Source organism: Gobio gobio (genome assembly GCF_949357685.1).
Source record: "Gobio gobio genome assembly, chromosome: 14".
Taxonomy (NCBI): domain Eukaryota; kingdom Metazoa; phylum Chordata; class Actinopteri; order Cypriniformes; family Gobionidae; genus Gobio; species Gobio gobio.
Genome location: NC_137107.1, coordinates 39,315,066 through 39,331,257, shown reverse-complemented (window position 1 = coordinate 39,331,257; position 16,192 = coordinate 39,315,066). Strand labels below are relative to the sequence as shown.

At 36.8% G+C, this 16,192-nt stretch overlaps 1 protein-coding gene across 1 annotated transcript; it reads left to right on the top strand.

The window, feature by feature from the left end:
* Positions 1–232: 232 nt before the first annotated feature.
* LOC307137117 (uncharacterized protein) lies at positions 233–15,791 on the top strand (the record flags this gene model as incomplete). The annotated part of the gene is made up of 6 exons (XM_079834600.1): positions 233–901; positions 8,940–9,005; positions 9,118–9,186; positions 11,117–11,213; positions 15,597–15,641; positions 15,736–15,791. 6 exons carry the CDS (start codon positions 233–235, stop codon positions 15,789–15,791), a joined length of 1,002 nt encoding a protein of 333 aa, XP_079690726.1.
* Between the last annotated feature and the right edge of the window lie 401 nt (positions 15,792–16,192).

Genomic DNA, 16,192 nt, shown 5'->3' with positions numbered 1-16,192 from the left:
ATGCAAATACCGTTTTAGCCATCTTGCGTATCAGTGATTGATTGTAATGAAAATGACCTCAGAAAACTGTATCCGTATTCCTTTACTGCATTATTGCTGCAGTGTTTTTCTAGTTGCTAGGCCGATCGTTTTATACATCGTAATGGAATATTTTTTTCCTCCAGCGGAAGCTTCGAGAAAGTATACAAGTTAACTTGTGAGCTACTGAACTGAGAAGACAAACACAGAGGAAATGAATACATCTAAAGTGAACTTCACCACACCTGAAACATCAACAAACTCTACAACTCTACAGTCCAATGGACTTCTGGACAGTCTGAACATTTGTGTGTACAGCATCAGTTTTCTGTTTGGTATTCCTACACACTCCTATGTTATATGGCTCATCATCACAGGAACAGGAAGTGGAGTCGCATCAGCTTTCCTCAACCTCAATCTGTCTGTTTGTGAGATTGGTATCTGTCTGAATTGTTTTGTATATGTACTATCATATTGGATTTTCAATCTTTCAACATTAGAACAATTTTTTGTAGGACTTACCATCACTGGTCGTCCTCTGTTTCAGTGTCTAATCTGTGTTGAGCGTTACCTGGCAGTGGTTCATCCTGTAACCTTTCTGAAGTACAAACCTCTCAGATATAGAGTGATCTGCTGCACTGCAGCCTGGATAATTTGTCTTGGCTCGTGTTTGGTCTGCATGTTTACTTTAAGCGAAGAGAACAGCCATTTATATAAATGGTTCTTCTCAGTGCAGTTTCTACTCTTCTTCTCCATCCAGTTGTTTTTTCTTGCGGCTGTTCTCAGAGCTCTGAAGCAGTCAGGACCAGGCGAGAGAGGAAGAGAGAGAGAAGAGGAAAACCACATGAAGAGAAGAGCGTTTTATCTCATTCTAATAACTACTGCAAGCATGGCTATCATATATGGCCCATATACAATCATAGGATTTTTTACCATTATGATAAAACAGTTTATTCATCCACTTTGGTTTATTGGTTTTACTTGTTATGTGCTGGCTGGATTTGTGCACCCTGTTCTTTATTTGCACCGCACTGGAAAACTCTCCTGCCTCTGTTTGCAACTGTGATATTTTAGTAGATTAAGATAGTGACCTTTAGTTATCCGTAATGTTTATTGCTCTTTGAGTGAGTAATTTGTATGAATTAGGGTCTTTGACACTTCAATCATCATTACTCTGGCAAATTAAAGCAACTCAATGCCACTTCCAAATTATATTTATATTTATGCATTTGGCAGACGCTTTTATCCAAAGCAACTTACAGTGCCCTTATTACAGGGACAATCCCCCTGGAGCAACATGGAGTGAAGTGCCTTGCTCAAGGACACACTGGTGGTGACCGCTGGGATCGAACCAGCAACCTTCTGCGTATCAGTTCCATGGTTTAACCTACTGGACCACCATCTCACATATTTTTATTCATCTCAATTATTACATAATGAAGCACACAAGACAGGTGTAGTGAATTTTACTCTTCACTTCCGTTCTCACACCGTACGTCATTACACAACAGTTCAGACTTCCTTTTCAAAATAGTAGTCCACAACACATTTTTACTTATGAACACATCACCCATCATACACTCAGAAAAAAAGGTACAGTGGAGGTGCAATTTTGTTCCTTGGGGAACAAAATGTATGACACCTTTAAAGGTCCACAATTGGTCCTTAGGGTACACTTATACCATTGTTTCCTCTACTTAGAGCAGGGGTAAGCAAGTTCGGTCCTAGTGAACCTCTGTCCTGCAGAGTTTGGCTCCAACCCTAGAAGACATCTATAGAAGCTCGTATTGAGAATAAAGAGAGGTTTAGATGTTGATGTTTTATTGAAAATGTTTGGTCACCATTATGGTGATCACGGTTTACGATTTAGTTGGGCAGTTTGACTCTTGGTTTTTTATGTGAGTTTGTGGTTTTTGTTACAGTGTTAACAAAACTAATCATCTGTTCAAATATCAAGAATCAGCATATGATTCTCAACAATGGTGACATAATTAATGCTGCAATGCATGCTAGGAGCCATGAGTTTTATACTGAGGTGGCTTAGTAGGGTTGGAGCTAAACTCTCCAGGACATCAGCTCTCTAGGACCGAACTTGCCTACCCCTGACTTAGAGGTACATGTACATAAATGTACCCTTAAGGGTACCACCCCAGAGACGGTCACTTGTACCTTTAAAGGGTAAAATGTTGTACTTATTTTTTAGAGTGTATGAGTCTCCTTAAACTTGTATGTCATGCCAATTGCATCTACTGCATCTTTTTTACTAGATTTGATATAGAAACATTGTGTCATAAATGTAACACGTAAGTAGCATTGTGATTCCTCTATGATCCACTCGCATTGAAGAGTCTGTCAAAATGTACCATTCGACTTCTGTGTCTTTGAGGTGTAAAGTGATTCATAACATGTTAGTGTTCACTGTTTATTACAAATTGATTTACTAATGTATATTTTTTAGATTGTTTATCCAATAAAACACATCATGACACATGACATTTTCCCTATTGATGGTTGCCACAGAGATTATAGCAATACATTTGACTTCCTGTCAACACAAATGTCTAAAGTATTTATATGGGATCAGTTTCCCGCCAAATTTATTGCAGTCACGCATAAAAAAATAATAAGCATGAATCAAAATTTTAAAAGCACATGTGAAAATATAACGCACAAAACTGAAAAATGTATGAAAAGTTAACCAGAATCACAAACAACGCAGTCACGGAAATAAAAATAATAAGCGTAAATCAAATATTTAAACAAGTTTAAAATTATATTGCTCAAAACTGAATCATGAATTCAAAATTATCAGAATCTCTCACAAAATCATGTTTTCTGCTCTTATTTTAATTTTTTGCATGTCCGTGCTCTTTTCTCATTTGCTCGTTTCCACATTTTGTGCTTGCGGTTTCAAATGTTGCAGTTCAAGTTTCATGTAAATTAGGGGCGGGTCTTACCATTGGTCCACTAGTTCTAGATTGACAGCTCATGCTCAAGCCAATCAATTGAAGAGGGAAGTTTACGTCACTCCAATGCGACTCATGCCGCAGTTCAGCCAACCGCTGTTGAGCTACGAGTAAAACGTGTTCTATATCTGCAAGGAAATACATTATTGTATTGTTATGAATATAATCTTGAATGTTCCTGGGACACCCTCCAGGAACTTGCGTTCTGCCAGTTAACGACGCCTTGTGGTGCCATACCAGAGAGGCATGAAATCGCTGTCACAGACCTTTTCCTGGACCGTTCCCACCTGGTGGAATGACCTGCCTATCTCAATTCGTGCGGCGGAGTCTGTAGCCATTTTCAAAAAACGTCTAAAGACACATCTTTTCCAGCAACACCTGACCGATCGAGAATAGCACTTATCATTCTATTCATTGTCTGTCTGTCTAATTTATTTATTAAAAAAAATAAAAAAAATAATAACAATTCTGTTCTGTGCTAGATTAACTGAGACTTGTTACAGCACTTGCATGTTGTTGATATTGTTGCCCTTGGACTGCTCTAGCTGCTTCTATTGCCCTCATTTGTAAGTCGCTTTGGAAAAAAGCGTCTGCTAAATGACTAAATGTAAATGTAAATCTTAGGACTCTATTCTTTTGTATGATAGACGTTTTAGGGGGGTTTCCTCACAATTAAAGCAGTAAAATGAACATGATCACGACTGGGTGTTTACTGACGCTTGGCAAAACGCGTTAACTATAGGGCCCAGAGATGCACGGATGGGCTTTTATTTTATCCGCAACCGCAACACAAAATCCGTCGGCCCCAACATTTTTTGACCAATGTTCAAAGCCGCACCCGCCCGCCATCCGCTGATTGTAGCTAAAGCCTTGTTGGGCGATGCAAGGCGCTGCTGACGCGAGCAATCGTAATGCAATGGACTGGCCTACATTAAACCTTTAACTAAAATAGTTATTGAGCTGTTTACACTGTCATATACAATAAAAGAGCCTGCACAGCGACAGGAAATGAAAATGAGCGCAAAAAACCTGCCTACCATAGCCTACTAGAGCAACTGCATTTCGTTGCCTTGTACTTGTACTTGTGTAATGACAATAAAGTTGAATCTAATCTAATCTAATCTAATGTGACTGAAGGAGCTCATGAACTGCTCACCGGTAAAACGACGTGCGCTCAAATCCTGCTCCAACATGACATTTCTCTGTACTGTAGCATACTTTACTTGTTTAGTTTCAAATGTTTAAATATTATAATGTTATTTTTTCATTTCATTTAGCCTACGTTGATTATGAAATATGATTATGATATATGTAAGAAGACATGGGGGTCAGAAATGATTTCGTTTTGTATAAATTGTATCTTAATTTTAATCAATGTTTTGTCAACCAATTTCAAGGATTTAATAAATAATAAGCAAATATAGCAGACAATGGCATGGAGGCGCCAGCGCAGCATGAAAGGCTTAAATAAACAGGAAAAAAAACTTTAGCTGGGGGCAGCTCTAGCTATTTATATCAGATAGGCATATATTCGAACCAGCATGACACTAGGCGTGAGCTTTAGAAATGAACGGAATCTTCAGAAAGGCGCTCTCACTCTGGAGGAAATATTACTGCTCTACGCATTCTCATATGCACACCACCAGGGGCGTAAATTTCATCTAACAGTTGGCACACTCCCTTAAATAGGCGCTTTTACATTTCGCTTTGAAACCAAATCTTCCGCGATCATCTTGTCTGTCAGCTGTTTGCCCGTTCGGCTCGTGCTGTATTGAGCAGAAAGTGAACAGGATAAGATGCGGAATGTGTCAGAAGACATGGGGGACAGAACTGATTTTGACAACACTAAGTTTTGTTTTGTTGAAAGCCTTTCTTTTCAGTGAATTTCGTTTTAAATAAATTGTATCTTAATTTTAATCAATGTTTTATCAACCATTTGCCTGGATTTAATAAACAATAAGCAAATATAGCAGAGTAAGCCAACAATGACATGGAGGCGCCAGCGCTGTGAACAACGGCTTAAATGAACGAATAGGCTTCATCTCTCTGCCAGCGGTGAACTTGGCAGTACCGCAGACAGCACTGTCATTTGCCTATAAAGTCCGTTTATAACACATTTTAAAGGGGGGGGGAAACACTCAGTTTCAGTCAGTCTCATGTCAATCTTGAGTACCTATAGAGTAGCACTGCATCCTGCATATCTCCGAAAAGTCTTTATTTTTATTATAATTATAAAAGAAAGATGCGCTGTTCCGAGTCTTTCCGGAAAAAGCCGTGCGGCTGGGGGCGTATCGTGTGGGCGGAGCTAAAGAATGACGAGCGCGCGCCGCTGTTACTGTGTTGAGTCCGTCTGAGAGCTGCGTCATCCCTAAAAGCGGAAAAAAACTTTATTCAACATAAAAAATGGCTTTTAATCAGATACAGCCATACATCTATGATCCGGAATCAGACCCAGAGGCTGAAGTTGAACAGGAGCAGCAGCAAAAACGACTAGAGCAGGACGTCAACTATGTGGTATAAGTTACACTTACTATATAATATGTTTAGCGGCTTGTGTTATTTAGAACACCATGTCAAGCGCGAGTGTTACAATGTGTGTGTGTGTGTGTGTGTGTGTGTGTGTGTGTGTGTGTGTGTGTGTGTGTGTGTGTGTGTGTGTGTGTGTGTGTGTGTGTGTGTGTGTGTGTGTGTGTTTGTTTTTGTGGTTTACGAGGACTTTTGACCTGAATACGCACCAGCATTACGGGGACATTTGGGTTTATGAGGACAGGGGCCATGTCCTCATAATTCCGGCAGTGTGGATGTCATTTACTATGTCCCAGAAGCACCCTCTCCAATTTTGGCGCGATGTCCTTACATACCACAAAACCCTGAAATTTTACTATACACAGTGTATCCCTGATTTCGGGAGTGCGCCCCTGGAGCCAGGTCCCGGTATAACACCTGCGTCATCAAAAATTTGCATAATACACACAAGTGTAAGTTTTGAGGCCTCTGATTGGACAGATCGGTTCCGGTAGGCGGGAAATCGTGAAAACAAGATGGTGCCGGTGGGCGGAGCTTCATTCAGCTTCAGCATAAGTCTGTATAATAAGCAACATAATGCAAAATACTAATTATTTAAGTATTTTTGCAATTAATATATTAATTATATGATAAAATCCCGTTTATATTATGATAAGTGTGGTGTAGTCAGAGGTGTATGGGGCAAGTTAATTTCCTGTTTGGACCGGACATGAGAGGACTGCGGACCTGATGAAGGCAACTGTTATTTAAAGGTAAGTTATAACACTGTTTAATAATGTTATAATGCTTCTCTAATAGCCTGTGGATCCGTTTGTCTTATTTGTGCATGTCCTGTTAGCTCTTCCCAGCTCGTTTTACACTTAGAAAGCAGCTAGCGCGTGATGCTAACGGTGCTAGCGCACTTATAGTGATTCTATTTACAGACAATCAGCGATGCTCGTCATTTAAAACTTGTTTAATAAAGCTGGTACATTATATTTTATTTACAGAGTATTGTTAAAGGTAATATTAAAGCTTAAATGTTACCCAGGTTAATAGAGATGCACAATATTAAAAAAAACTGATATGGCAATATTGTTTTTCTCCCCTGCAATATTAGATTAGATTAGATTAGATTCAACTTTATTGTCATTACACAAGTACAAGTACAAGGCAACGAAATGCAGTTTAGGTCTAACCAGAAGTGCAATAGCAGCAAGTGCAGGATATACAATGGATGCGTAAGTGCAGGACATGGATATGTACTGAATATGTATAAATATGTATAAATAGAGAGACGTTATTACTATAAACAGAACTGAATTTACAGGTGAATATGTACTATGAATACAATATACAGATGGCTATTACTATAAACAGAATTTACAGGTGAATATGTACTATGAATACAATATACAGATGGCTATTACTATAAACAGAATTTTACAGATAGAGGTATACAATAATATGTTAGGCTAATATGAGGAATAGCAGTGGATTAGGGTAGTGCAATAAATTATGGACAGAGCTATCCGAGAAAAAAAAAAAAAAAAGTGTAAAGTATATATATATATATATATGCAATATATAATGCAATATGAAAAACAATTTCACCAGATGACTTAAATAGCTTTATTTGGAAATAACTTATCATTCTAGAATGATTGGTGTGATTTTGTAGGGGTGTGCGTCTGCATAGAAAATGATAAACTGCAAGCATAGATACAAAAATGGAACAAAAATATGAAATAAACAGTGCCTCATGTTTTCCAGGTAAGTCTAATAGCATTTAGGAACAGTAATAAGGGTATATAGAGTAATCAACTGTAAAATAACACTGCATAGTCTTTACTGTATACATCAGATATAATTATTCCTGGTTAAAGCTACAAAACTGATTTTTTTCTTTGTATTTGGATGTTTTATTGCAATTAATGACAGTCCGCAGCAGTTTATTAGGCTGTTTTCACTATAAGAGATCAACTATGATCCATATAGCCTACTTGACTTCACATAGGGCTATACTCCAATGTCACTACCATGAATAGGTATGAATGATAAAGCAATGTATTGTGCAGCCCTACAAGTTAATGTTCATGGCTTTAATGCATCACATTACATGTGTGTTCATTACAGTATGTCAGTTTGTGTGTGGCTTTACACCTGTTTTATGAGGACACTAGTTTTATGAGGACATCATAAGAACATGTTCTTGATGTTTGTCTTGACTGAAGGATCTCAGTGTGTTGTGTTAGTTTGAGAATCCTGGTCTATGAGGACACTAGTTTTACCGGGACACTGTGGTGCACATATGGAATACTAGGATCGATACTGATAACCCATAATTCACAGCTCATTTCGGCTAATACCAATATCGAAAAATATTTATTATAATTATTATAATATATATAATAATTGAAGAAGAAAAAAATAGGACCCTCGGTTGAAATTGGCTTTCAATATGTAATACTAAAATGAGTATTTATTTGTCTTTGTTTTGTTTTTGTTTTATTTGCTCTTCCTTTTTTTCCAGATGATAACTGAGAAGAATCAGATTAAACCAAACAAGATACAGCAACTCTAAAGGTATCCAAGAAGGTAATGTAATAATTGAGTTATTCCTTAAAGAATAGAACAGATTTCAGCTCAGAAACAGATCATTTGCCAGAGTTATCAGTCACTGAATTATGATTGTGTGTAAAAAGTGAGTCAGGATCACTTACTGTGCAACTAGCACAGACGCAGTGTCTCGTATCACTCTCTCATACACACAAATACTGGAGCTCAGGTGCCGTCCAAATGTGTCTAGTGACCAGTGTCCCGGTAAAACTAGTGTCCTCATAGACCAGACTTCTGACAAACTAACACAACACACTGAGTCAAAGTCAAACATCAAGAACATGTTCTTATGATGTCCTCATAAAACTAGTGTCCTCATAGACCAGACTTCTGTCAAACTAACACAACACACTGAGTCAAAGTCAAACATCAAGAACATGTTCTTATGATGTCCTCATAAAACTAGTGTCCTCATAGACCAGACTTCTGTCAAACTAACACAACACACTGAGTCAAAGTCAAACATCAAGAACATGTTCTTATGATGTCCTCATAAAACGGTGTCCTCATAAAACTGTTGTAAGACACACACACACAACATGACATACTATAATGAACACGCATCTAATGTGATGCATAAAAGACATTAACATTACCTTGAAATATTGATTTGAAATTGAACTATTTTGTAATCTTGTGTATTATCTCAAATCAATATTTCATGTGCAAATATTTATTGATGGGTAGTTATGTATGATTATCTGATTATCCTGTCCATGTTTATTTTGTATTAATTACTGGCTGACTGTACATTATCCCTTTGCTATATTCCATATATTATGTTTTTAGGTGAAGTGTTTCTGTATGTAACGCTTTATTTCATATGTTCAGATAAGCCGTCAGACCCAGCCATCAGGCAGTGATGATTGTGCTGCTCTTACTGTGGGTCTACATGAGGTAAGTGAGAGTTGTGCTGTAAGAGAATGAGCAAACCAAGCACACACACGGTGAGATCTAGGCTGTTCACATATTTACATCAGTGTTTCATGTCTAATTTGATGTTTTGTAGACTCTCTGTGAGGTTGATCCCTCCGCACTCTGTCCCAGTCAGAAGTCAGAGATACAGAGAGTACAGAAGGTATGGTTTTTTTTTTCTTTTCTTTTTGGAAATTAAAATTAGGGATGCACCAATATAAACATTTGGGCAGAGTTCGATAACTGATCATTCTTTATATTTGAAAGCCGATAACTGATATATTGGCCGATTAATCTAAATCCAAATTTGATATACTTTGAGAGCCTGATTACAAAAACAAAAGGCTCATCATTAAAAGCCATGACTCAAACACTTCAACATAAATCAAACCTATACACTACAGTAGCCATTCATTCTATTGGCTATCATATGATTGTAAAAATTAAATTAATTAACTTTCTTTATAAAAAAAAAAATGACAACACTTTACAATAAGTTTTCATGTTGTTAGTGTTAGCTAACATGAACTAACAATGAATGAACAATACTTCTACAGGATTATTAATCTTAGTTAACGTTAATCTCAACATGTCTAGGATCCAGTGTTGTATCTGTTCATTTAGTGCACACTGTGAACTAACATCAACTCACATATTTTATTAACTCACATTAACAAAAGTTTTGCTCTGTTAGTTCATGTTAGTTAATGCAATAACAAATGTATTGTAAAGTTTTACCCAAAACATCTATTGCCTTACAAATAATAATAAATAAAATAAAATTAAAATGCAAACAAGTCATGGGCAACATTACTTAGTCTACATAAAGAATCAAATGCCTGTGCCATGGATAAATCAAATCAAATGGACAATAAGGGAATTATTTTACTCATATTGTTGATGAAAATGATACAAGAACAATAAAAGTACTAGTTCTGATAAATAATGCATCAATACTTTTGAAAACATTTTAACATTTTTAAAATTACAGTAATATTATGCGTGTTTAATAGGATGGTTTCAAATAACGTGTGTTTGAGCTGCGCGCGCTAAAGCTGAAGAGCTGAATGAACACCCATAAACCCTAGCGCTTTTGTTTAGCTCAATGGAACACAACCTATATATGATCAATTAGATATTTATACAAAATAAACACAATATTACAACTCATACTTGCACAAAATCATGCATAGATGAACTTGAACTAAGTTACGTATTGAAACTCCTGTTGTGGACGCACGGCAACTAAACCCAAAGAATTCACAGCATTTTACTTAGATATTTTTCTCATTATAATGTAATTTATGTATGACAGTCCCAATTATTGTTATTAATGTTCTGCGTTGAATGCCAATGGTCATCAGTGGTACAATGAAGCGCTTTGCTTGAGTTATTTAACTAAAGGAAACACATCCTATATGAGAGAAATCAAAGGTTTATACTACATAACTTTACTATCACGACTTATATCTGCACACATTGATGCAAATGCACAAGTGAACTTGACTGTGTTTTTCAAAATGTGGAACTCCTGTTGTTCAGCGCGTTCTTCCCACAACAGCGCTGAAGCACGGCAACTAAACCCAAAGAATTCACAGCGTCTTATTGCAATAGTCTTCTCATTATAATGTTATGTATATATGACAGTCAGTTATTATTGTCCTGCATTGCTGTTTGAGCTCGCGTGTGGAAGAGATGATCACCGGTGGGCCTACAGTGAAGCACTTTACTGCAGCGTTCAGTAACTCATCCTATCTGAGATCAATCAGATATACACAACATTTTAAAAATATTACACAATTCCACAAAATGCTGCGAATGCACAAACAAACTCTCCCTGTAACACCGCGCTGATTGTGATGCACCTTGACTGTGTCTTCCTTTTCAAAGTGATTCAAACATTTCACAACCATCATGGTGAACAGTACACATCTGAAGCTGCAGGAAATAATCCATTATTTATTAGTCTTAATATATCGGCCTCATTGTTATTATCAGATGGAGTCCAGTGTCTGTGCTGCTTCATTTGGATCATCTCTGAATCTTTGTCTGTAGTTGAATGTTTATCTCTTCTTTCTTTACCTTGCTTTCAGGTGAGCCCTGAGAAGGACCAGTTCTCATTGGATGATCAAGGCTGTGCTGAGATGGTAATAAAAAGAGCATTGCATCATTTTAGAAAAAGCAAGTCTAGTAAGAACCTTTTCATGTGTTTTTACTGATATGATTTGTCAAAACAATTCCATTTACACTTGGCCACATAAATGGGCCTTTGCAAAACGGATATATACACTCTAAAAAAAAAGGCTCGTAATCATAGGGGAACCTTTTTTAGTGCTATATAGCACCAATTTTGGTGCTTCAGTGGTTCTTCAGCGGTTCTTCAGAGGTGCTATATAGCACCTTAGTCAAAGAACCTCTGAAGAACCTCTGAAGAACCGCTGAAGAACCACTGAAGCACCAAAATTGGTGCTATATAGCACTAAAAAAGGTTCCCCTATGATTACGAGCCAAGAACCATTTTTGGTGCAATATAGAACCTTTTTTTTTTTTAGAGTGTATCCAATATTTAATTCCCACGCTATACGCTGGTTTAACGGTGTTCACGTCATCGTAAAACTACCGCTATGAGAAGCATTTTATTTATCATCAGCTAATTTCAAGATCAATAGGAGAGAGAGTAGCATCAGCACTGGTTAAATAATTTATTCTTTCTACTTTTAATGAAGATGAGCACTGTCATATTTGACTAGAACATGTCATATAGCTTAAAACACGCTCTCACTTGTTTATAATTTGGCAGTTTTGTGAGGAGTAAAGTTGTGGTAAACCATATGCGGTTTCAACAACCATCTGCATTTACACTTGTCCAGTTTCATCTGGACTGCGTCTCAGACCACCTCCTGAAGTGCTTTGAGTCACCGGATTTAATTCCGTCTCCAAATGTGTTTGTGTAATAACATAAATTGTCTTTGTATCTTGCGGCATGCACTTTGGTAAAGCGTCTCTAAAATTAAATTAAAATCAAAAGCACGATATAGCTTCGTGCCCTTTTCAAATCACAAAAGACGATAATGAAGTAAGTCTACAGTTTGTTGTGCTGCGTGTTTCAAACTGAACCGCACACTTTCCTCACTCCAGCTCAGCTCATGATCTGGCATTGTCCACGCCTCGTTTCACAGCCAATAAATGTTAAACAGTTGATTTACAGTATTTCACCCCATTTGTAATAAGATGCGTTTATAAACCTGTTTTCACTGAAACTGCAGGCTTCTGCCAGTATAACAGCTTAAGCGAAGAAATTAAGAAAGAAGTATTGTAAAATAAAATAATCATTATAAAATATAAATTTTTCATTGACAGTAGTAGTATATTAGTATCTTAGCAACAATTCTAATAATAGTGATCTAAAAGTATTATAGTTATTATGGTAACACTTTACAATACGGTTGTATTAGTTAACATTAGTTAATGCATTAGTTAACATGAACTAATCATGAACAATGCCTGTAGCTTTACTGTTTTCGTAAGGTTATCTTACTGTACATATTTACATTAGTTTACACAGCAGTTCACACACACTACGGATGAATATTTCTAACTCACCATCTTCCTCTAAAGGTAAAAATGCTGTTGTATTCCTTATCAACATTATTAAAGGTCCTGTTCTTCGTGATCCCATTTTTCAAACTTTAGTTAGTGTGTAATGTTGCTGTTAGAGCATAAATAATACCTGTAAAATTATAAAGCTCAAAGTTCAATGCCAAGCGAGATATTTTATTTAACAGAAGTTCCCTTTCAAAGCCTACAGCGAACGGCCGGTTTGGACTACATCCTGGTACTTCCTGCTTTAATTACGTCAGTAGAACAGTTTGTAGACTAACCTCCGCCCACAAGAGTACGCGAAAAAGGGGGCGTGGTCTTGTTGCTCCCGCGTGGATAAGAGGAAGTGTTGCTTTCGTTTGCGTTTGTATTAGGGGTGTAACGATTCGTTTTAACAACGATACGATTCGTATCACGATTTGAGGTTGTCGATACGATTCAAGGACGATATTGGTTAATTTAGAACGATACGATCCGAAACGATTCAGTGACTTGAAATCGATTCAGTAACTTTTTAGCCAAAAATTGTGTGACTGAAATAAATATCTGGATACTGGTCAGTGCAGGTGAAGTTTCCAAGATTCCTGTTGTTTCTTGTAAGGGAATCCGGTATATCAATTAATTATGGATATAAACAAACAAGTAAACAACAATTAATGGCAAATGCATTAAAATTTTATTTGAATAAAGTGCAACCAACAGTTTAGGTTGAATTAACAGGAAGTTAACCTTTTCTGCTCTCATTTTCTATATTCAATACATATTCAATAAAAGCACAGTAAGTGCAACCAACATTTCAACAGTAGGTTAACCTGCTACTTCTGCTTTTGTTTTCCAACATAAAAATATTACAATATTAATATAAAAAATAAAGTGCAACTAACTTCTCTTCAGGTTTAATTAATAGTAAGTTTACCTGCTACTTTTGCTGTTGTTTTTCAACATTAAAATAATACAAATACAATATTAATATCAAAAATAAAGTGCAACCAATATTTCTTCAGGTTGAATAAACTGGCTGAACCTGCTACTACTCTCAGTTTAATAAACAAACAATATTTAACAAAAGATAAAATGTAACCAACTACTCTTCAATGACTCTACAGATTTCTTTTTCAAAAATATCACCATGATCTGACCTCAGAACACTTCTCTGTACGTTCACTATGTCGCCAGCAGTACTAAAACTCGCTCTGCTGGCACACTGATGTCAGGAATGCACAGGTAACAAGCAAGGGTTGAAAGTACAGGTAGCGCTTTCTCCTGGTGGCTTGATAATTTCTCGCTCGTTGGCTTCTCCTCTGCCATGCGCCATGCTATGTTTTGTTTTCTCAAGCCCCGTTCACACCGCCAGCGACACGCAGCGACAAAGCGACACGATCCCATTCATTTCAATGAGCGCTGCTGCTGCTGGTGCGTTGCGATGATGTCACAGATAGGCAGACTGAATCGAGTAATGTTTAACGCCTTTATCATTAAAAGTGCTAAGAAAAAACATCCATATAAAGTCTGACGTGCTTAAATCCAATGCGTTATTTCCTATGATCGATACAATCGATTGATTACCTTTTAAAACGATGTTAGATCGATATATGTCGTCCGGAAGGCCAACTTGCCGAGCACAGATCGATGTAGTTAGATCATAGGAAAATAAATCGATACATCGATGTAGTAGATGAATCGTTACACCCCTAGTTTGTATAGTTTGTTTGTCGCCATGTCGTCGAGACGCTGTTATTTTCATCCCGGAGTCAAGTCACCTTTGTTTGGCTTTCTCAGGGCCGCTGTACTTAGAGATCATTGAGTGCATGCATCCCCGTTATGGTGAGAGGCGCGACCTTTCCGGTAACGTGCGCTCTGCGTGCCCTAAGCTGCTGTCCAATCACAACACGGGAACCGCTGGCACAATCAGAACTCGTTACGTGTTTCTGAAGGAGGGACTTCATAGAACAGGGAAATCTTTCAAGCCGTTTTGAGGACAGTGAAAACAGCGGTATACAGATCAGTACATTGTGTGAAAAATACTGTGTTTTTTTACACGCGAAACATGAACACGTTATATTGCACACTGTAAACACAATCAAAGCTTCAAAAAAACACAAAAAACGGGACCTTTAAACAAAGCATGAATATTATTGGATTTTGAGAACCTTATTATCACGTGTACCCTATTTCAACATTAACTGATGTGTTAACATTTGTAGGTTCATTAAATAATAATAAATGCTTTGTTAATGACAAGTCATGTTGATAAAGAGTCTACAAATGTTAATAACACATCAGGTAATGTTGAAATAGTGTACACTTTACAACAAGGGTAACAAAATCCATCAATACATGCATTGTTGAATGTTAGTAATGATAGTAAAGTGCGTATAAACATGAACAACCTGTCTGTTGATGTTTAGATGGTTTCCACTTTAGAATTATGTTTGCCAACAGTCCAAAATCAATGGCTTAATATTAAATAATGTTGATAAGGTACACAACAACAGAATTTGTACCTTTAGAGTAAGATGATGCGTTAGAAATGTTCATTTTAAGCCAGTGGTTTTAAGACAGTTATATACGGTGTGTGTGTGTGTATATATATATAGATCTATAATATATAATGCTGCAGTGTGTCAGTAGGTAATATCAGTTTACATTTCTAAACATTCCTTTTGCCATTAATTATCAATAATCAGATTTTTGCACTTTTATATAGTGAAACTTTTCTAGAAGAACATTAATGGAATCAGTGTTGGACCAACATTGTAATTCTGGCCTATACCAATAAGTTGATCATGTTCATGTTGGTCAAAAACTTAAAAAGGAGGTGTTTAATATAACATTTCTTCTCCAGAATAATATTTTGAATGTCATTTGAAATGTGATTTTTTTAGATATCAGGTGTATATTCAGTTTTAAGATCTAGATACAGGTTTGCGTTATTTCTGAGTTTCTGATCAGTGTATAACTGATTTCTTCCAGGTGTTCAGAAGATGCCCATTGAGAAAACCACTGAAGTTTCTCAAGGTACCTGAGGTTTAAATCAGAATACCTCCATCAGTGTAAGTACAGGAGCTCTCATATAGTTAGAGCTTACTAAAGCATGTGTTCTTCTGTACAGACAATGACAGTGAGGCAGAAACTGAAAGGACAAAACGTGTGCTGGTCAAATGCTGAAGTTACAGCTGTAATTGAACATTTTAAGGCTCATATAGCCAAAGGAGAACTGGCCACACTGACTGAAAGACCGCACTGTAAGACCGCTGAGGATCCTGTTTTGGGAAAGCACAGAGGACAAAAGATATTTTGTAAGAAATCGAGGAATTACCTTGAAAAGCAAAGCCTAAAATAAGTGATGTTACATCATGTGTCTCATTTGATGCTGGATTATTATTTTGGTTGTTGGTTTTGTTAGTTTCATTCTATAGCTAAACTTATGTAGGGCAGCAGAACATACTAAGAGCTCACTCTATACATCTAGAAGTTGAACTGTTCTTGAAAGAAATAGTATTATTATACGTTTCAAAACTATTATTGATCTGACTGCATCGGCACTATATGAGAACGAGAATGAGAGT